The following is a 24,018-nucleotide window of genomic DNA, read 5'->3' as shown; positions in this document are numbered from 1 at the left end:
AATTTCATTAGGACTTGTCTTAGGTGTAGTTCTTGTTTTGCCTGGGAAAACAGTTATTGTTATCACTTCTTCTGGACCAGCAGATATATTTTCTAATGTGATCCACACATCAATTCGAACAAGATACTGATCCATGCCTCTTGTTGAGAAAAGTGGGAAGTCAAAACTTGTTTTCTTTTTCCTTAAAGGAATAGTTCAACATTTTCCATTTCTTTGCTTTTTGCCTCAGGTTGCTCATTCAGGTTAGCTCAGCTCAAACACTGGGGGAGCAGGTCAATATATAAACTTTACAACATCACTAAATGCTCCTGTGTGCTTGTTGGGACTTGTTTATTTACAACGTTACGTTACACTCATTTGATTCTAAAATGAAATAAAGTGTACAAATATATTGCAACATAATGTGATACATAAAGAAGTCCCAAAAAGCACACAGAGGCGTGATTTTGTAAAGTTCATATTTTGACCTGCTCCTCTTGACTACCAGTGTTTGAGCTAAGCTAACCTGGATGAGAGACCTTTTCCCATTTCAATATAAAAAATGCATGCACAGTTACAGGAACGGTTTCTGTCGCCTTTTCTGGAGCTGGAGAGTGAGGCAAAAAGCAAAAAATCCGAGGTCTGGCCAAAGTGAATGACAGTACCCCTGAGATATGACCAACTTTGACTGTATTGTTGCTTGAACCCAGAACAGCACAGAGTAGCTATGTTAATTATTAATAATTCATATAGGTTAAAGTACTGTACATGTTAACAAGATGCATATCTATTTTTATGCAGACTTTAAAGGGGCTTGGTATGGACGAAATCGGGATAGGAATTGATAAAAATGTAAGGATTCCGATTCCAATATTGCTTATCGATCCGATTCCTTATCGATTCTCATTGGGTGAGAGAATAAGTACAAATGTGTTTGTTTGTGTTAACTCTCTTTAATATCTCATCAGAAGTGTGTCTAGTGTGTGCCTTGAAAGATTATTAAGAGTACTTTAGGATTAGGAAATAGTAAATTTTCACATTAATTGGTCCAGACAAAAAAATAAATGTTTGGATTTTTTAGCCCAAATGCTATTATGTGCCCTAAAAACACAGACTGAAAACAGTCAAGGAAGAGCTTGTGCCTTTTGGAATATTAACAGTGCTCATTTCTACTTGAAACAGAATTCAACTGACAGAAAAAATACAAAGTAGGGGGCGCCCTTAGCTCAGTTGGTAGGGCGTACCCCCCATGGGCCTCAGCCAGCAGCGGACCCGGGTTCGATTCCAGCCTGCAGTCGTTCTCTGCATGTCACTCCCCTCTGTCTCTACACTATCAATAAAGCATAAAAATGTAAAAAAATAAATCTTGAAAAAAAAAATACAAAGAATTCTTCTGTAAATATAAGACCAACTATCAACTTTGGCAAATTAACCATTTTTTTCAGAAAAAATCAACTTTGCCCTCTCATGAAGGATATGAGATCTTTAATGTACATGCTGTTCTTATGTGCAGCACACTGTTTATTATTAATATAATGGCCTGTCATCAGACACACGTAGCGGATGGTTATATACACACTCTGTCAAGGTTTCAGGGAAACGACAGACAAGAACCCAATTGCAGGACACAGGAAACAGTTCAGATACAAAAATAGATTTTTATTAAGTGGATGACAAACCAGGTAGTAAGACAGCGTGGCAAAAAAAGTCCAGTTGGGGCAGGCAAAAGGGAAAGTCCAAAAACAGGTCGGAACACGAACAGGCAAGCAGGATCGGAACACAGGATGAAATCCGAAAGCTGGGTGAACACACAAAGACATCTGACAATCTGGCAACTGACTGAGGGAACTGAACTGAGATATATACTGGGGCTGATTAACTGAAGCTAGCATGCTGGGGCTCCTGCGGTTGGTTGCACGCCTTCTGGAGCTGGTAGCTAGCGTGCTGGGGCTGGTGGCTAGCGTGCTGGTTGCTGGGGCCCGGGACCTGAAGCTTGTTGCTGGAAGCCTGGGACTGGAGCTTGCTGCTGGAAGCCTGGGGCTGGAGCTTGCTACTGGAGCTTGCTACTGGAAGCCTTGGGCTGGAACTTGCTGCTGGAAGCCTGGGGCTGGAGCTTGCTGCTGGAAGCCGGAGACTGGAGCTTGCTGCTGGAGGCCGGAGACTGGAACTTGCTGCTGGAAGCAGGACACTGGAGCTTGTTGCTGGAAGCAGGACACCGGAGTTTGTTGCTGGAGGCCGGTGGCTGGAGCTTGCTGCTGGAGGCCGGAGACTGGAACTGGAGCTTGTTGCTGGAGGTTTGGGATGGTGTGCTAATAAATTCCTCTGCCCAGTCAGGCAGCAATTTACGTAGCCAAGGTCTAGAACCAACCTCCTTGCGGGCTGATGAGAGGACCTCCGCTCTCTCCACACAGTCCACCGCATACTTAAAGTAATTTTTCAGGCAGGTGAGACTATACGTCACCTCCCTCAACTCCAGTGCAAAGTGTGTGTCTGCTGGGTTAATTTTTGGCCAGATTGTACTGTCAAGGTTTCAGGGAAACGACACACAAGAACCCAATTGCAGGACACAGGAAACAGTTCAGATACAAAAATAGATTTTTATTAAGTGGATGACAAACCAGGTAGTAAGACAGCGTGGCAAAAAAAGTCCAGTTGGGGCAGGCAAAAGGGAAAGGTCGGAACACGAACAGGCAAGCAGGATCGGAACACAGGATGAAATCCGAAAGCTGGGTGAACACACAAAGACAACTGACTGAGGGAACTGAACTGAGATATGTACTGGGGCTGATTAACTGATGAGGAGCAGGTGAGTGTGGGGCAGACCAGGTGAATGTAATTAACAGGGAGTGCAGTGCAGGAGGGAGTGGCCGGGTCTGAAGTGACATGAGTTAGAAAGGAAACCAGGAAAACAGACATAAGAAAACAAACTAAATACTGGCTGAAGTTGTGACACACTCGATCGCTCAATCAAGTAATCCAAGTTTGAGCTTTTTGTATGGGCAGAGATCATTTTTTTAAAGAACTACTTCACCGGTTGGAATATGAAGGTGTATTGAACTCGGAGATCCTATGTAGTATAAATGTGCAAAAAAAATAAAAAATCGGATCATCCTAGCCTGAGAAAAGGCAGAAAGAGTGTTTTATGGTCTCACTGTCTAACCCTACATTTTCCTTCTTGTGACATCACATAAGGGTCAGGATTAACAGGACAGCTGGGCCAAGGGAAGACTGAGGGAAGACTGAGGAAAGAAAAACCTCATTCATTATATTATAATACTGATTTTATAATGATAGAACGCTGGTTCCATGTGGGTGAAGTATTGCTTTAAGTGTGTCTTACTATCTTTATAAAGTGTCTTGTTAAACGTTTCCCTTTTCACTTATCTCCTACGCCGTGCGTAAAGGCAGCATTATAACAGATGAGGAACGAGAGTAAACACAGCGGGCCTTAAGGCTTTATGCTGCTCTCGCCTTTTTATCTCTCTCCCTCTTTTAGTAGCCCACATCTAGGCATACACACGTTAATTCTCACACATTTTATGTTCAAGTCCAAGTGATGGGCAATTATTGTGCCGACTAGTAAGACAGACGTTTAAACGTTTAACCGTCAGGATCGCTGTCTGCGGTTTGCTTGTGCTCGTGCTTGTGCGTGTGTCGTTTGACAAAATGGAAACTTTACAATTGTTGCAAGTGGCCGTATTGTTGCCTTTTCGCGTGAAATACAACCAAACCTTAGAGCTCTTCGGCCTTGACGCCATGTTTGCTGCGTTCTGAACCAAAACAAAGCAGCGTATGTGTGAAGTCATGATACATTTGCAACGAGCGGAACCGTTAAGCAGAATCGTTAAGCAGGCATGCTGACGATTCCAAGGAATTGATTCACTGGGTCTGAAGAAGAACCAGTTCTTGATTCCTATCCCGACTCTTTTCCATGTATGTCTCCCTGTTCTTGTAATTTAGTTTCGTAAAGTCCTCCATAATCTCTAGATTTGTCTTTCCTCTTGTCTCCGGGACAAAAAATATCATGAACGCTGCACTGAAAATGGAGTAAGCCACGAAGATGAGGAAGCAGAACTGCCCGAGTCCATCCTGTGCAGAAACACATGAAAACAGATTAATGGCGGAGACAGCGACTCTAGAGAATGCTTGTTGTCAAAATCAATAAATATCTCCTCACGATCGGCTACTGTCCATACTGTCAGTACGATAAAAACAAAACCAGTGTTAATAGTTTAGTTTAGTTTAGTTTTATTTGTGCAGATAAACAAGATTAAAATGGCAAAAAGATGCGCATAGACATACATAAATGCACGGGTGGGACAAAAGAAACCCCGAAGGGCTTATAAGGGATGTCCACCTGATATTAAAATACAATAAGGTAAAGAAATAAAGTAAAAGAAAAAAAGATAAACAAAAATAAAATGAAAGAGCTAAAACAACTACAAAGTCATGTTACAAAAATTAAAATACATTTAAGTACATATAGTAAAAAAGCAAAGTAAAGATGTAACTAACAAGCAAAAAGACAATATAACATACATTCAGTTTCACACAGTATCGTAAGCTTTTAAAATGAGGTACATTTTAAGATGTTTTTTGAAAGTAACTAAAGATGAGTGTTTACACAAATAAATACACATCCTAAACTCAGTAAATGAGCCATGGACCCCTTTGATTACATACCCACCGTTAACATACCCATTTAAAGAAGATAGGCTGTGTATTAACACCATTTCAGAGCACACACAGGCAGCAGATCGTGAGACAACGAGCTTTCCCCAGTATTGCTGACTCCACCTTTAAAATGATATACAGATAGAGATATAAAGTATGTGATACGCTGCAGGTAACTCACCAAAATGTAGCCAAACAACAGCCCAACGAGGAACATGCTCAGCCAGTTGATCGTCCCACTGATCACGTAAGCGGAAGGACGCCAGGCTTGTAGGAAGAGGTCAGCGTGGAGAACCATGGACACTCCAGCTGAAAGATTAAAAAACGGAAATAATTTAAATAAAAAAAAATGTCAGTAAAATATTTCTCATGTGAGATGAACAAGCAGCAGAAAACTCACAAGGCCCAAGTCCATAGATGAAGATGACACAAAAGATCAGGCTGATGTTCATGTACGGGATCCATGTGTGAAGATGCTGTTAATGAAAACAAAAGGAAGATTTTATAGTTGGTTTTCTATGGCACTGGGTAGAGAAAAAACCTGCACTGTTGGGGCGTGTTTACCTTGATGGACAGCATAACGGTCAGGATGGACATGGTGACACCCATCAGTAAATAGCCGTAGCCCATCAGCTTCTTCCTACCGGCACGATCTATCACGAAAGACTGAGACAGAACAGCGACATAGAGATGAAAATACATGTCAAACAAAGTCAGCTTCTTTAGTTATTTGGCATACTATAGCACATCAAACTGATGAACCATCACCAACAGACTGTTTCTGGCAATTTAGTCTTTCTTTTATGAGCTCATTTATGGAATTTTCCAAGTTCAAAAGTAGAGTCCCAATTATTTTGTATTATATTGGAAAAATAGGACATAAAATGTTTCCTCTTTACCTCTATCTGGGTCTTCTGTGGCTCTCTAATTTGGGATTTCTCCCACCAAAATGTTAGTATTGAATATTATTTTACCATAGCCAGAAAATGGTTCACGCGCTCTGTGATATAATTGTATTTTTATCATTTTAATTTTATTTTTTATTTTTTATCATCCATACCCAAAATGCATTCTCCTCATCTCTCTAAGTAGTCTTCCATTAATATCTTCCTTCTGGTGTCGGTGCAGAGACACTTACACACAGTGTTGCGGCGATGAGCTGTGTTGCTCCAATGCCAATAGCCAAGTAATGCATCTGGTCCTTTGGCACTCCTGTCTCACTGAAGATGTCAAAGGCGTAGAAATACAGCTGGATGAGAGAGTGGAAGAGAAAAAAGGGTAATTGAACTGGATGTGATAATGTATACTTTTTGTTTTTACGGAGGGGGAAGCTGAGATAAACGTACAGCATTGATGCCACAGAACTGAACAGCAGCACAGGGGATGACCAGAGTCAGCAGCTGCCACCTCACACAGCGAGAGGTGAGGACATCCTTCACAGTCTTTGCCTTCTGTCCCTGTGTGCTCTCTTTCTCTTTCTTCATGTCGTCCAGCTCCTGCTCTAACTCGTCCTCCTGCCACAGCCACCGCAAGGCTTTTACACACACACACACACACACACACACACACACACACACACACACACACACACACACATTATTAGAGACAACACTCAGCTAGTTACTAAAGATCATCATCATCCACCACTGTGTCAAGGCTTTCTACAATAGTTATCTATTCTACAGTACTTATTCTTAGTCTTCCAACAGGTGCATTTCCGGCGGACACCCACTTCAAATAAAAACACACTGGCTGTGAAGTTTGTCCGTTCTTTGCTACAATAGAAACATGGCGATGCAACATGGCGGCCTCCCTGAGGTCTCCTATGTATATATAAAATGCTTATTTTTAGGGGAAAAAACTGTTTTTTTTTCAAGCAATTTCACACTGCTTAAAACACACTTGTGAATACTATATTCCATTTCTACCTACCCAGTCTGTTCTGAAAAACTCACATTTTTCTTTCACACACTGTACCTTTAAACAACCTCCCCTCAAGTCTCCTCTTTGACATAAAACCTTGTAAACATTCAAATATGTCTGCGTAAACTCAAACCCAGTGGGAAATGCAGAAAGAGAGTCCGCCATGTCCACTCACCTTTTATGGTGCCTTCAGTGTCCCCTTTGTCGATGTAAAGGTATCGAGGTGCCTCAGGGAAGAAAAGCAGCGCCACAAACTGCAGGATGGCAGGAACACTGCTGAAAGCTAAGAGGTAAGGCCACATTTCTTCTGTACCCATCAACTCCCTGAGCAGAGTGTAAAACAAAGACAATCAGAAAAGTAGTAGTAAAAAAGAGAGTGGCTCTATTAGTAAGAAAATAATGAAGGCAGCTTAATACATTATCCAGGGTATTCACTTAGTCTTGGTCATTCTGTGTAACTAGGACGGGTTAAAAGGTCTTGTACTTTAGTTGGGAACAATAACAAGTATTTTAATTCTGACAGTAAAGAAGTGAATGGACAGCTGGCAGAGGAATGTTGGTATGCAAAGGATCAAGACTTTTCTACACAGTAAAATGTTTTGGCCAAATATTGCTGAATAAATGCTCGAAAGTCTAAGCAGTAAATTCTTACTTGATGCCAATTATTTGACCCATGACTTTTCCAAGTCCGATAAAGATGGACGCCGTGAGGGTCAGAAAACCTCTTAATTTCTTTGGGGAACTCTCCCCGAGGTACATGCAGTGCACACTCAGGCCAAGACCTATGGAGAAAGACAGTATGAATGAATAGAACAATTACAAATTAAACCCCAAAAGTAAGACAAAGACTAAGAAAAAATGTAAACACAGTCACATGATCATAACCATACCAGCATTGTATCCGTAGAGAAACCTTCCCAACAAGATCATCTCGAAAGACCCGGCCATGCGACTGAAGAGCATGAGAAGAGCAGCGGCAATCGCCACAACATTGTTGAACAGTAAAGCTTTTTTCCTGCAAGAAAGAAACAGCAAAGCTAAGCTACATGTAAGCTAAGTTAAGCATCTCCATGAAAGTGATGTCGATCTTCTCTTGTCTCAGCAAGACAGCAAAGAAGTGTAATTCCTAAAATGCTAAATGATTGCTTTAAATAATTTATCTTTACAAGTATTGGATGCTTAGAGGACATGCTGGAATGTATAGTGTGTATATTCAGTAGATTATTGCTGTTCTGGATTCAATTGGTTGCAAAATCAAATATAAAATCTCACTGGTTAACCCTCTGAGGTCTGCGCGCATATCTTTATTAATATCTCCCTGAAGATATGGCTGAAAAATTAAATTAAATCATCATCTCAAACTAGAGGTCCTCCTGTTTCCGGGGAATGTTCTTGTGATACAGTCCCTTACAGGCTTAGAAAACACAGTGAGAAGCAAGACCCAGAAGCTCCCCAGCTATCACTTAGCTTGTAAATAGTGCATAGAGTATATACATAGTGTGAAAGTAGTTTGTTATTATTGTTTTTATATTTACTTAATGGTTTGTTTGAAAAAAAAATTGTGATGCTTCCTCTTTTATTAGTATATGATCCCATGAATCATTATATGTGGTTCAAAGTCTTCATTCAGTCTAATTTCCTAATGTTTTTTGAAAGTAGAGACAACATTTCTACCAAAAAGCGTCTGGACCAAATTTTATATTAGTCATGTTTTGTGCACTCCCCTACTGTGTTTTGGAAAATGTCCACTGCATTTTTGAAGCTAAGGCTTAGGAGAAGCAATTTCCAGAGCCAAAACAACTCAACAGGATGACTAAAGGTTCTTCTTTCACACAAATTTCCAGGTTTTCCAATTATTTATATACACAATGGTCTAGGACACAAAGGCCTAATGTGTTCTGAACATTTCCATGTAAAACACTTTGGTATAATTTATCTTCTAGCACATTTGAAATAGGTATTTATAGAAGTATGTAAAATCGGAGAAAATACCCCTAGACCTCAGAGGGTTAATGTCTTTTCTCTCCTCTTTTTTGAGGCACTGATGCAAAAATCTGGAATGTAGGGTTAATTATTTATATTGAATACCATATACACTCACCGGACACTTTATTAGGTACACCGGTTCAATGTCTTGTTAACACATCTAACTAATCAGCCAATCACATGGCAGCAACTCATTTAGGCATGTACCTGGACAGGACAACTTGTTAAAGTTCAAACCGAAGAACAGAATGGGGAAGAGAGGGAGTTTAAGTGACTTTGAACGCTGCATGGTTGATGGTGCCAGACGGGCTGGTCTGAGTATTTCAGAAACTGCTGATCTACTGGGATTTTCACGCACAACCATCTCTAGGGTTTACAGAGAATGGTCCGAAAAAGGAAAAATATCCAGTGAGCGGCAGTTGTGTGGACGAAAATGCCTTGTTGATGTCAGAGCTCAGAGGAGAATGGGCAGACTGGTTTGAGATGATAGAAAGGCAGCAGTAACTCAAATAACCACTCGTTACAACCAGGGTATGCAGAATACCATCTCTGAATGCAAAACAAGTCCAACCTTGATGCAGATGGGCTACAGCAACAGAAGACCGCATCGGGTGCCACTTCTGTCAGCTAAAAACAGGAAACTGAGGCTACAATTCGCACAGGCTCACCAAAATAGATAATAGAAGTTTGGAAAATATTGTCCGCTGTGATGAGTTTCGGTTTCAGTTGCGACATTAAGATGCTGGGATCAGAATTTGGCGTAAACAACATGAAAGTATGGATCCATCCTGCCGTTCACCATCAACCATGCCTTGTTCAAAGTCACCTAAACCCCCTTTCTTCCCCATTCTGTTGCCCGGTTTGAACTTCAGCACGTTGGCTTGACCACGTCTACATGAATAAATGCATTGTGATTGACTGATTAGCTATTTGTTTTAACAAGCAATTGAACAGGTGTAGGCTACCTAATAAAGTGGCCGGTGAGTGTGTATACTACTAGTAATAGTTTTTTATGCAATTCCCTTTTTTCCCTTATACACCCTGTCCTAACCTTTGTAGCTAAAGAAATCTCCTGTGATTATGGTCTAGGTATAGATGTACAAAATACTTGCAAACCAGAATAGACCAAATTATTGTCCAAGTTAAGGTAAACATTTATGTGATCAGACAGCCAGCAAGTAATTGTTGGGTGTTTTTAAGTACTATAATAGCGTGTGTGTGTGTGTGTGTGTGTGTGTTTGTGTGTGTGTGTGTGTGTGTGTGTGTGTGTGTGTGTGTGTGTGTGTGTGTGTGTGTGTGTGTGTGTGTGTGTGTGTGTGTATGTGTGTCCAACCTGCCGTAGATGACAGGAAGGCTGCCGCTGTGAACGGCCCCGGCCCAGGCTCCAAGACATAACACAGCCACGAAGAAGGACCAGATGAGCTGGTTGGTAGCCTCGTCCACTGGAGCTCCGTACCTTGACATCCACGTGTGGTTCACAAAGTTCTGAATGTGCTGCAGAAAGGTCATAGAGGTCAAATGGCTTGTTAAAGTGGCCACTGGCCTTTATGCCTTAGCAGGGTCAGAATGAATGAATACTTTATTCCGGACTCAAAGTTCCATATAAAAAGACAATACAAATACAATACAAATACAAGTCAACACAGATTAAAATACATACAAGCATTGACAACAAACATTTTCCAGAATAGCTGTGCATCTTTAACGGATACTTTGCAGACAGTTTGTCTGACTTTGATTGTATTTAGATTTATTTGGAAAGTGAAGCAAAAAGCATCACATTTCATCTTCTTTACTGTGTGTATAGATATAGTATGTACAGTATATATACTATAGGGGAGAACGGGGGAATCTGAGGCATCGGGTAATGTGAGCCACCCCCTGTATCTAGGCAACGGAAAACATTTGTGGTCATGTGAGATATATGTTTTCAAGCCCCTCTCATTTCCCCATGACCCTGAAAGAGTGGACCTCATGGTGCTGTGGTAAGCATGTTTTTTTCACCAAAATAGGTATTTTGCATGTAAAAGTAAATGTTCTTGCTGTCAACTTAATCAACTGTTGTGCCAAAGCAAATGTATTCACGTAGAAAAACGTCTATCATACGTGTTGATGAACTACCAACATATGAAACCATGTGATGCTGATAACTGAAGATTAGCCTGAAATGCTAAGAGAGGTAGTTTTTTCTCAAATTGTGGTGGTGGGGGAAAGTGAGCCAAATGCTGTGGGGGAAAGTGAGCCACTGTCTCACTTTCCCCCACCATGAGGCACAAGTTAAGTTTAGTCTTAAACATATTTTAATGTAATATTACATGACATATGTTTTATTTTAATGTCATACACATTGTAGAAAAGCCATCATGCCAAGGAAATACACCAGGAAGACGACCTGGGGCAACCACACGGAAAGAGCACCTTCTCATCTTTCCCTGTAACCTTCAGGGCTGGAATGTAGAGTAGGCCTAATTGTAGAGTATGACAGGCTGATGTTATAATCCAGTTGGGTCTTCTCCTGTGTTCTGAGTCCCAGGCTGTTCTCGCTGGTTCTGATTTTCCTATGCTTTGACCCCCAGACACTAGCTGGCTCTAAGGGTCCTGTGTTCTGACCCCCAGACTGTGTTCTAATCTAACTGGTTCTATCTTTCATTTGAATCTTATCTTATCTTATCTTATGAATTATAATATGTTGTATTTGATTTTGTATTTTGTTCAGAGTTACTTTCAAGTGTTTAGAAAATTTGCTTTGCTTAATTGACCAAACCCCATCATTCTTTTACTAGTCCGACATTAGTTCTGGAATGTGTGGCTAACTTTCAGGATTCTTACTGTTACAATATGTGTTGTTATGGTAGTTTCAGAGTGGAAAAAGTAAGTGGATCAGTTTACCCCACAGCTGGGGTAAAGTGAGCCACATGACAACTTTTTTTAAAACAATCATATTTTCACTGCCCTTTGTCTTGAAAAAATTCTGCTAATGCCCATTTCTAGGAAACATCCTGAATTAATGGGAAATGTGTACATTTGAGTGATAACGCTGATTTAGCTTGCTTAGAGGGGAGTAAATGTAAAAAGTGGCTCAGATTACCCCATTCTCCCCTATATATAATTTAAAATATAAAACAAGTGAGAATATCTGCATTAAAATAAAACGTTAAAGAAGGAGCTATGAATCTGGAGAAAGTAAAGTAAAACACTGCATGTTTCCAAGGATTGTTTTCCTGCAAACTTACTACTGCTGGAGAAGCGACGACAGAGACTTGAATCCCATACTGAAACGAGCCCCCAATCCCCAACACCAGCGACAGCAGATAAAGCCTCCAGTACTGAAGCTAAAATGTAAAGTTGACATCATTATTTTTCCATTTAACCTTTATTTATATCGAGAGCTCAATTGAGGGGTGACCCTCATTTGCAATGATGTCCAGTCAAACAAGTGCAAAGCAAAAACAACAATACATACACAATATACAATGCAAATACATCAAATACACAACAACTGACAAAGAGACAAAACAATTGAAACATTAAGACAGCGATGTAGAATGGCTGCAATTACAATGAAATGGGTGAAAGTACAATATAGCATATAATTAAACCAGTTACAGGTAGAGTTTGGCAGATTTAAGTTCATATGTCTCCATTTGTTAAAGAATATGGTGGTATTTATTTTAATTTGTTGTTGTAAATTGGTAACCAGAACTTGCACAGGTATTTTAATTAGAGATAGGAAGACAATGTGTGATGATTCATTTAATGTTTCACCAACACAGGCCCCAAATATGTGTTTAATGATTAGGCTACAAATGACAGGACAACAGTAAACACATCCCTCTTGTTCCTCTCTGTTTAACCTTAACTTAAAAAAAAGGTAGAACCAAAAAGGTTATACAGAGTAGCCTATAACCTTTTTGTTTCTACAAAAAAATGTAATAAAACATTTTGTCATAATCAACAGACACCGTCTCTGATTTTCTGTGTTTATTCCTTTGATTGAAAGTACTTTACAGTAAAGGAGAAGTAAGCAATATGATCCTTTTAGCTAACTTCCTGTCAGTGACTGGCAGCAGTTAGCAGTCCCCTCCCTCGTCCCTACGTCACCACCACATGAACACACAGCCGTCTTTGTCAGATAGTGCCGTGATAGAGAGCAGCGAGTCATCGTTCACGGGCACAGAGACCCGCCTCTTTATAGCGCCCTGTCTCCTGAATGGATAAAAACAAGCGGGATACTCAAAAGGTTATCTGGCAATTACTGCAAAGCTGAATGAATGGGAGACCTGTGTTATGAACTGTATGATTGTTTAAGTGATTGCTGTATGAATGAATATAGAGTGATTTAACATGTATTTTAAAGAAAAATATATCACTTACTTCTCCTTTAAGTGAGAAAACAGTCCAAACAAATTCCTTATAACTATTTTCACTGGCTATGGCCAGGCCTGCCCAGACAAATGACTGGGCCCCTGAAAAGGTCCAGTCATTGGGCCCCCTTTACTCATACTGAAATTGTATCAGTGCATGATGCGCTTATTCCTGCATAACACATACCTGTACACAGGGCCGGTTCTAGCCAGTTAGATTAGGGTAGGCTACTGGAAATAATAGTGGGCAGAGATACCGCCGATGCGAGCGTGCGCAGTGCGCGAGCGGAATTTTTTTGCCCTTGAAAGATCTCTGCACCTGCTTTTTGGCACATTTACTGTAACATTTACTGTAATGTAAGCTTTTAGACACACCAATGCTGTAGGGAGGGTTTACCATGATAGCAATGCTACCAGAAGCTTTCCTTATCAGTATAACAACCATCTGCCACCTTCGTTTAAAGGCTAAATATTTAATTTTCAAATTTTCTTAGAAAATAATAGATAATATACAGAATAATTTGCAGAACACCCTCACGTAGACACCTCAAAACTTGATGAAATATCACAGTATCTCTGAATTGAAAATCCACTTCTGCTGGCAGAAATACTGATATTAAGTCTTTTTTTTCCTTTCTTTTCTGGTACCCTAATTTATGTCCAGGTCCTGGCATCACTGAACTTGCTAGGTTAGCTTGCTCATCATCAATACATAGCTAACACTTGTTTTGGTTGAAAAACGACCCATGATATTTTTAGTTTTTCAATATAAAATGTGATATATTTTACCCAAGCAACAATGAATAAAATGTTTTCTTTTATTATAGAAAGTTATCTTGCGAATATAGCGTTTATAATGAAGGTTGGCTAAGTTAGGTCATCTGCAAAATTACCTGGTGGCTGGGCCCTAGAAAGCTTTCCCACTTTCTACCCCTTATGGGCGGCCCTGGCTATGGCAGGGGTGCCAGAGGGGGATTTCTCATATTTTTGGGATTGGGTGAATTGATCCTTTAATAATAGTAAAACAATCTAGAAATACATTCAATAACTCTATAACCATACATATTTTATATCTCGGTTCATATATGAAATGTGCTATACAAATCAAGTTTGTTTATTAATAAAAAACTGCACAATTAATATGGATATACAAATTGTAGATTTTCTGATTAGTTTATCTCATATATAAATCAAAATCTTTAAAAGGATAATCGTTTTGATCAAATATTCCGCAAGTAAGTGTTCCCCAAAATGTTTATTGGATATGTGGAGGTTTTTAAATCAACAGTAAAAGTATTCAGAAACAATATAAAACACAAACCGACTGTAATGTGACAGAGTTCACCTACCTTTCTTGATGCACCAAGCATTTTCCCCCCCTGGATGCAGAAGGAGCCGGGGACCAGCCTATATATGAAGGATGCCTGCCTGACATTATTCATCAACAGATTCTAGTTGTCCATTCATGTTGTTACAAAAAGATCATCGTGTTCTGAGGTGCGTGATAGAGTAGACCAAATGCTGCACTAGAACGAACATCAAAAATAACAAGCAGCAAGTTCTTAAGCCGGTTCGATTCATCAATGATGCATTATTTGAGGATTATGTACAGTGGCTTGCAAAAGTATTCATACCCCTTGAACTTTTCCACATATTGTCACATTACATCCACACACGTAAATGTATTTAATTGGGATTTTATGTGATGGACCAACACAATGTGGCGCATAATTGTGAAGTGTAAGCAAAATGACACATGGTTTTCAATTTTTTTTTATAAATGAAAAACTGAAAAGGTTGGCATGCAAAAGTATTCAGCCCCCCCCCCCCCCCCCCCCTGAATCAATGTAGAACCACCTTTCGCTGCAATTAGAGCTGTTTATTAAGTCTTTTGGGGCACGTCTCTACCAGCTTTGCACATCTAGAGACTGACATGTTTGCCCATTGTTCTTTGCAAAATAGCTTAAGCTCAGTCAGATTTGATGAAGAGCGTCTGTGAACAGCAATTTTCAAGTCTTTCCAGAGATTCTCAATTGGATTTAGGTCTGAACTTTAACCGGGCCATTCTAACACATGAATATGCTTTGATCTAAAAGATTCCATAGTAGATCTGGCTCTATGTTTAGGGTAGTTGTCCTGCTGAAAGATGAACCTCCGCCCCAGTCTCAAGTCTTTTGCGAAGCATCAAGAGAAGCATCTCCACAGCATGATGCTGCCACCACCATGTTAAGGTAGGGAATGGTGTGTTCAGGGTGATGTGCAGTGTTAGTTTTCCGCCACACATAGCATTTTGCATTCAGGCCAAAAAACTTTGGTCTCATCTGACTAGAGCACCTTCCTCCACGTTTGCTGTGTCCCCCGCATGGCTTGTGGCAAGGGTTGGAGGAAGGTGCTCTGGTCAGATGAGACCAAAATTTAAGTTTTTGGTCTGAATGCAAAACGCTGGAAAGATGGATGGAGCCAAATACAGGACAGAAAACCTGTTTGAGTCCGCAAAAGACTTGAGACTGGGGCGGAAGTTCACCTTCCAGCAGGACCCAGTCAAAGTCCAGACCTAAATCCAATTGAGAATCTCTGGAAAGACTTGAAAATTGCTGTTCACAGACGCTCTCCATCCAATCTGACCGAGCTTGAGCTATTTTGCAAAGAAGAATGGGCAAAAATGTCAGTCTCTAGATGTGCAAAGCTGATAGAGACATGCCCCAAAATAATTGCAGCGAAAAGTGGTTCTACATTGACTCAGGGGGTTGAATACTTTTGCACGTCAAACTTTTCAGTTTTTATTTATAAAAAAATTGAAAACCATGTATTAATATGCTTCCACTTCACACACACAATCTCAATCAAATATATTTAGGTGTGTGGTTGTATTGTGACAAAATTTATACAATTTCAAGGGTTATGAATACTTTTGCAAGCCACTGTATGTTTTGGTCGTCTTGCTTCCTTCTCTGTGATCATGACTTCCTTTTTGTTTAAGTGGGTCTGAGTCATCGTATGCCGTCACAGGTTTCATAGTATTAAGGCCACCGCTTTCTCTTATTACATTATCCATGACATCATCCCTGTTGCGTTCATTCATTCAAATTTGGAGAGAAAGTTGCTGTCTCCGTTTTACAACAAATGCTATTATCTTGGAAATTCTATTATAGTATTCGATTGGGTAAAGAACACGCCCAATATTTTTCTTGGACCAGATGACAAAGGACATCAGGTGCATTGTAGGAGCCTCAGGCAGGAGCTTATAAGCCATTCATCAACCAATGTGCACTTGTTCTATGTGTACGAGGGGTCTGTGTGTGTGTGGGTTCTTGTAAATGCAGTTTTGTGAGGACCAAGCTTTTGACCATTGGAGTGAGGACATCTATGGAAAGTGAGGACATTTTGGCTGGTCCTCACTTCTTCAAAGGGCTGTTTGAGAGTTAAGACTTGGTTTTAAGGTTCAGGCTATTAAATTAGGGTTAGTGTAACTTGGGGTTAGGCATTGAGTAGTGATGGTTAAAGTAGCCTAAGGGTAAGGGGCAACACAATGCATAATGTCAATGACAGTCCTCACAAAGATATAAGTACAAGTGTGTGTGTGTGTGTGTGTGTGTGTGTGTGTGTGTGTGTGTGTGTGTGTGTGTGTGTGTGTGTGTGTGTGTGTGTGTGTGTGTGTGTGTGTGTGTGTGTGTGTGTGTGTGTGTGTGTGTGTGTGTGTGTGTGTGTGTGTCTGATAAATGGGTATATGTCTGGTCCTGACTCATCACTGAATATTGCGACACATTTAGCTCCAGGAGGAAAAAAAAGGGGTTTGGGTATTTTCTGTCTGGCCTTTGAGGTCGCAGCATCCCTGGCTCATCTCTCCTTTCATCTGAACACCCACCCTCTGCTATCAGGAGGGGTTGTAACTCATGGGTGTCTGCATTAACCTACAACACTTTGTCATGTAGTGGGAAATTACGCCGGTGACAGAAATGTCTTTGCAGGGGGGGGGGGGGGGGGCTTGAGGAAGAGTGAGTCTCCTCATCCTCAGACGGAAACCTCAGCAAACACGGGCTGGTGACGACCCCCCCCCCCCCCCCCCCTCAAAGTGCGTCAGCGAGGGGGAAAGACAGGACTTCACCGGTTATATTAGGAACCAAAGTTTGACAGGATGGCTTTTCGTACCCCGTTGATGCTTCATGATTTGGTGTTGTGAAATTTTGACAGAGGAGATTGGAACATTTATGAATTCATGTCAAGGATAGGAGATAGGATATATAAAAAAAAACATGGCGTCTCTGTGATTACAGTCCCCTCCTCTCAGAGGCCTGAATTAGATCTCCTCATACGGATCCCCTCTGAGCCCAGACATGTGGGTGGCTTTGTCTGCATAGGTGAGTAATGGCTGTCTCCTAGTCGGCCATGGACTGAAAGGCTGGCCAAAGTGTAAGCCTGGTGTCTTCCCTGAATACGGCTGGCTCCAAACGGGGTTAACCTGGAGAGAAAAGATAATAAACAGAAGCAAGAAATGGGTGGGAGTGATGGAGAGGCATCATGGGATAAAGTTAAAAGTAAAGTGACCATTAATTCAGATTGATGTATTTTTTGCAGAATGTTCCTAAACTCAATCAGAGAAATGGAACTTAAGCTACCAACAGGAGAAATGTCACCTCTTTAGGAAATACACTTAGGCCTATTAGCTTTCTCGAGAAAAAACATTTATTATACGTCATGCTTGTGCAGTCAGCATGAGGCTGGAACCAACCTCATTATGACTGGAAAAAGCTAATGGCTCTATTAAAAGGTTTTGACAGTCTACCTAGCAGAACCTCTTAAGGTGACGAATCAACACTTTAAATCCTGTTTGTTTCTACAGAAACCATCATACACAATTTCTGTGGAAAAAAAGGTTAGTGTGTTGCCTCTGTTCCCAGAAAAGTACACTTCTTTTGCTTTTCTGTCTGCTATTTACGTCTGACATCGTCCCAATGGTGATCAATCTTAATTTCTGGCTCTTTGACCATGGCATTAAAGCTCAACGTGTATGAACAATTCCTATGGAGGATCATTTGAACCATAATCAGGGCTGTACAGTGCGACAGTTTTCATCGCATTTGCTACTGAAATTGATCACGTGCGATGATGAATACTAGTCCACTTGCACGAGTGCTAATGAGCAGATGCTGTCTGTTTGAGACACAGAGGAGCTCTGCACAACACTGCTTAGAGGGCTCTACATTAACACTCTCCAAATTCGGGTAAATGTAGTCTTAGGCGAGTAAGTTATTGAGTCCACCCTCCACTTTGGCTGGTGAAAGATGTGTGCTCGGGACCTGTGCTTGTTGTGCGGCGATTCTAGCGTCTGATACACTTCACCAACGGTAATAACCGGAAGGAGACGGCACGCGGTTAAGTTAGCGCGTGTGCAAACAGAACATTTCCTGTGCGCCTTCACATTAAAAGCCTGTTACTAGCCAAACGTGAGTTGACTTTTTTGAAGCCGGTAAGAACAGGAAGTTCGCGCTTTACAGCCCTGCAGTGCGCTAGCTTGAAAATCAACTGCTTCAGCTGCAGAGAGCAGTCAACAACAGTAGTCTATGTAAACAAAGTTTGAAATAACTGATAAGCCACTGAAGAACTACTCCCAACACATTCACAACAACCTATTTAACTTATCCTAGATTGTACCAATATGTATACTTATTTATTTAATAGGCTATATGTTTTAAAGTTAGGTTTTAATTAACAGAAGGACATTTACCAAAAAAAAAATATTATTATGAATATAATAATGATATGTATATACAAAACATATATAGATATTAATTTTATGGGGAGAAATAATTCTGAATCAGCAAAAAATTGCAATTGGCAGGTTAGATTATTTTGTCTAAATTACAATCAGTGCACCCCTATTAATTTTTCTACAATTATTACTGCACACACTAGGATATGGCATTAATTGAGAATTTCAAATGAGACCAAGATGACAGGCTAAAAGGTAATTAGAGCGAAATGCATGGGTTAAGGTTATGCAAGTTTTCGATCAGACTTTGTGTGCTACTGAATTTATTTTTGTGCTACTGATTCTTTTTGCTTGCTAGCACCAGTGCTACCACCTAAAAAAATAAGCGTACAGCCCTGAATAATTATTATCAATACATAAATTAAAAGAGAAAATGACAGAATCTCTCTCTCTCTATCTCTCTGTCTAGAAATATAATTTTGAATCTTTTTTAATTCATCTTTTAACTTTTTAAATTTTGGGTACAATAAGCCACTAATATTGCAGTTAACATTAAATGCGCACTTTTTTATTTTATTTTGTGCTGGTGGAAGGTTCATATAGTTGCTCACAATGCACCAGTACTGTAGAATCTGCATGCTCAGGCCAGTGGGCCAACCCGATCTGAAAGTGAAGATCAGACATCCTGACAAGTTCCTGTTGGCTATCCCTGGTGACCAGTGGGGGGCGTTCAGCTTTAATTCAGCACATTCAGGGCAACACTGTGACAGAGAGCTGGATGAGAAAGCGCCGTGCATTACTCCTTTATAGGCAGAGGGAGAGCGGGTATCCAGCCGTCTCTGCCTAAGGAAGAGGAGTCCTGTGGAGAAAGAAAGATTCATAATGCCTTACACTTGTTCGCTCCCAATGCAAGCCAATCATATTGAGAGTACGCAGAGAGAATGTGGAAGTGAGAGGCAGACTGACAGACATGGTGGAAGAGACAGAATGGGACAGAGGTGTAAACTGTTTTACGTTAATTGTTTCCCATATGATGAGTGCTTTAACATTTTCCACTCCTGTTACAATACATCAATCAGTGCACTATGCAGCAATGATGTGTGCATTTTCCGTGCTTTCCCTGCTCCACAGGGATCTAAACATGATTGAAAATCCACTTTCATTACTTATTTTAGCCATGTACTTCAAATGGAAAAAAAACAATGAAATATGAGATGGACAAGAGTTCTATGGTTGTTTTTATGCAAAAATAAAACTAGCATATCGTATCATTAACTTTGCTCCTGCTCGTCAAAATAAAATAACAGCAGCACATGGCAAGTTCAACCTATTTGAAGGCAACAGGGCAACAATTAGATGTTCCCATCAAGTACAACACACACACACTTTAGCATGCAGCTTCTTTATTATTTTGTGGAGAAACATTTAGAAACTAGCCAATAGGCTGTTCCTTTAATGTTATATTAGCTGGCCACAGGTTCACTGTATTGTTGCGTTGTTGTTTCGCATCTACATTTTGTAAAACACACTATTCAATTGTGACATGAGAAGTTTATAACATTTGAGATCACACTGTTATTGAGAACTTGAATAGTATGATAATCGATAATAGAAAATGTTCTTTTGTTTTGTCGTTATATACAGAAAAAAAAATATATTTTTATATATATTTATTTTATATATATTTGTTTTCTTTGTAACATGATAAAATCGTGATTTTCTTCTCACAAGATAGCGGCATTAAAAAATTATCACATGCATGGCTGTTCTTGACTTCCATATCACTTGGATCTAGATAATGCATATTTCTCTTGTAATTTATAATCCTTACTTTTCTTTGCCCTGACTCCTAGCTCCAATGAGCTTGCAAGATGTGGCTCCAAGAGCGGCTGAAAGAACAAAAGTTATGCGACGTGATCACGTCATCCAAATATAATTGTATTTTGATACAGATTTGAACTTAAGTGTTTCCTGATGGAGTATGCACGATGTAGATGATTTATTAAATGGTCTTTTAATGCTTGTGTGTTGTATTATTTTTCTTTTTTTGTAAAACCTGTATAAATGTCCACGGAATGAAAAGTCCTGCTGACAAATGTGAATCATTTTGATGCCTTTGTAAGTATTTCACTGAATTGAGCTGTTGAACATGGACACATCTGTTGCTAATGAGCCACCCAATCCCTTCCATCTGCAGCAACACCTCTGCATCTGTTTCACATTCGTCTTTTTGGACAATATACGAGAAGAGGAGACAGTGTGTTAATAAAGGCCATCTGGTGAAGAGAGAAGAAGAAGAAGAAGAAGAAGAAGAAGAAGAAGAAGAAGAAGAAGAAGAAGAAGAAGAAGAAGAAGAAGAAGAAGAAGAAGAAGAAGAAGAAGAAGAAGAAGAAGAAGAAGCACAAAGTATTGGATGAACAGCCATACCTGACCTGACTGATATGATTGGCTAGAGATCTTTTACTGTCAGCAGCTCAGGAGAACATGGGGAACTGATTGGTTCAAGCCAAAATGTGACAATTTGCTGCTCACACCGCTGGCTGATGTGACACATGTGGATCCTGGCCATGCGTCTGGAGATGATGACTACGATGACTCATCATGGGTCCAGACAGACAGATACAGGAGACTATTCTCAGCGACTAAAGCCTGTGACACACTCCACGGGGACAAAGAAATATGTTTCTCGCTGATAGAGCTGCGAGGACAAAAATTACGTAATTTTCTTCTCGCAGCTCTTGTTCGGAAGTTCTCACAGCTTTTTCTCGACACATCGTCCGGGCAGAACTTTTTTCTCGCAGCTTGTTCGAGAACTATTGTGTGATTGGTCAATCTGAAGTGGAAACTCCCAGGAATTGGCACTTGAGTTCTGGTGAAGTATGAAATGTCCAGACCAGAGAGAACTTAGTTCTTGTTCTCTTAGCTCTGTCAGTGAGAACTCATTTCTTTGTTCTTGCGGAATACGTAACAGGCTTAAGCCAAAGAACAAAGGCTCCTCATTGTCAAAATACTACATTCTGATGGAAAAACCCACACACATTTTGACCTCCGTATCATTCTTCATCTTCTATATTCCCCAGCCAGATGCAATCTTTTACAACAAAAGTACTTCTTCTTATCTTTTACAGTGTTCAATGTCTTAGTGAGAGCCTGTGTGTTCTTTGGCTTGGTCAATGGATAACTGTGATTCAATGCTGTTTGTAATATAAATGTACTTCAGATGACTGAAGACCAAGTCGGATGGCTCTTAAGCTTAAAAAGGCCCAGAGGATTTTTAATGTATTTTGAATTATATCAACAGAGTCTTTATGTGAGGACAACTGATCGCAAAACATTACTGTGTCAACATGGGCCTCCTCAACAGATTTTCTTAAGTCTTTGTGGAATTTGTGTTCATGTGTGTGTTCTCGGGCATAGTTTGAATCACCAGCCGTGCAAATATTGTTTTCCTTCTTCTACTCATATACTCATAATAGAGAAAACAGTGTGAGGATCCTAACAGAGATGAGTCCTCGTAAAATAGGAATGAAGGAGGGTTGTATCATATATCGCATGTTTTTCTAGAAAATTCCTTTTCAGAATTAGATCTAGTTTAGCTTAGTAAGTATTTTAAATAATTTTAATGTGTGAAAATGAATGTTTTTTTGTTGTATCCGATTGGCCCACACAGGAGTCGTCTTCCATATGTCAGATGAAACATTTAAAAAAAAAAGATTTTCTGCATCCAGTGTTTGTGCTAAGCTAAGCTATCATGCTGCTGACTTGAGCTCCATCTTGAACACACGTCCATGGTATACACCTTTTCTCATCGAACTCTTGGCAAGAAAGTGAATGAGTGTAGTCCCCCATGAATTTTTGAACAATTCTATAAAATGGATTTAAAATGAAGAATCTTCGTGTAATCCGAATGATTCAATTATGTTTATTTGATCAGTCTGAAACATTTCTGTCATGTTCAAAAGGTTAAAGGATGACAGGCCACCACTCAGAGCTAACTGACACATGTTCTAACCCAACAAAACATAGTGGGTGTATTTACATGAGCACTTTTGGTTTTGAATCCTATTCTTATTTTAGATATGTGGAGTGTGTTTCCATATGCACGATTGTATGATTGGGTTATTTGAGTTGTCTGGTTATGTTTGTGCATTCCCAAACTTGGATAAAGGTACCTTGAGTAATCCGATAAAAACCAAGTTAGTGGCATATAAACACTGTAGCTGGGTTCGAAAAAGCCCTACTAACGTCCTGCTCATACTCATTTTGACGTCAATTTGAGAATGTTGTGGTTGTGTATGCCAGTTTGTGTAGGCGAGAAATGCCCGGATGAGTACTTACTTCCGGGAAGATTTTGTTTATGGATCGATAGATTACTTTTCCTACTGAACCGCCCCACAATGCATTGAGTCTTTTCAAACAACCCTTTGAACACTCTTTTTTTGGTCCAGAGCACAGTGGCTTGGGTGAGCAGAAATCAAGACACAAGATGCGGGCAGACCATCAAAAGCCTGAAAATAAAGGGATGAATATGAATAAGCAGGCTTTTAATGTTCCGAATGAACGTCATATCCCAGTATGATCAAAAACAAGATAAGACTCATGTCCAAGGCAAGCTATGCTCATCCACAACAACTTTTGGCTTCAATATATTGTTTTCATCATTCTGTTCTCCATGTTGCCTGTGTGAATTGTGCATCGGAAACAAGTGCACCTGTACACACACACTCCATGTTTTATGTTTAAATGTTCTTATCCTGCAACTTTTATTATGTTTGACTAGCAGAGGGCTCGTCGACGAAACAGATCAGCGTGTAAATGATGAATAATGAAAAAAATAAAGCTGTCAGTTTAGCGTCTTTCAGTGTTGCTAATTCAAATGTATGCGAAGAGGAGGTTGGGGGGCCACTGCATGCAGGTCAAGAAAAACACATGTACATACAACCTCAGGGTCTCCTGGATGACTCACCACCCACAGTGCTACTGAAACCTCCTATCAGGCTTCACGGTGGAGCGCGGCGTGACGGCGCATCTATGTCGCAATATGCTGGGATGTTAAGCACCCCCCCTCCCTCCCTCCCTCCCTCTCTCATAAGGGCAGATGAGTCATGGCCCCAACACGAAGCCAGGTGCTCATAATTCAAAAGTATGTATATGCAAGCTATCAAGAAGCTTGTGCACCATGTGTGGTATATGTACTGTATGTTTACGGAGTGTTTGTTGATGTGCATGCAGATATGAATACATGCATAAGGAAATACAATTTGTATATTTATACATATTTATTTTATTTCATCTATGGTATTAGATACACAAATGTAAAACACTGTTTAATGATTTATTAATGCCTTTGTATTAAATAATAAAAACAATAATTGGAAAAAA

The 24,018-nt window shown here is 40.1% G+C and overlaps 1 protein-coding gene across 1 annotated transcript; it reads right to left on the bottom strand.

The window, feature by feature from the left end:
* Positions 1-3,858: 3,858 nt before the first annotated feature.
* On the bottom strand, positions 3,859-21,205 carry LOC307266230 (solute carrier family 2, facilitated glucose transporter member 11-like; the record flags this gene model as incomplete). Its single annotated transcript, XM_080048204.1, has 12 exons — positions 3,859-4,068; positions 4,835-4,962; positions 5,054-5,129; positions 5,218-5,319; positions 5,792-5,902; positions 6,000-6,187; positions 6,752-6,900; positions 7,229-7,358; positions 7,467-7,591; positions 9,896-10,056; positions 11,796-11,894; positions 21,101-21,205. 12 exons carry the CDS (start codon positions 21,203-21,205, stop codon positions 3,859-3,861), a joined length of 1,584 nt encoding a protein of 527 aa, XP_079904330.1.
* Positions 21,206-24,018: the final 2,813 nt, after the last annotated feature.

Source organism: Ammodytes marinus (genome assembly GCF_949987685.1).
Source record: "Ammodytes marinus genome assembly, chromosome: 19".
NCBI lineage: Eukaryota > Metazoa > Chordata > Actinopteri > Uranoscopiformes > Ammodytidae > Ammodytes > Ammodytes marinus.
Note: the sequence above shows the minus strand (reverse complement) of the source record. Positions and strands in the feature narration are given on the sequence as shown.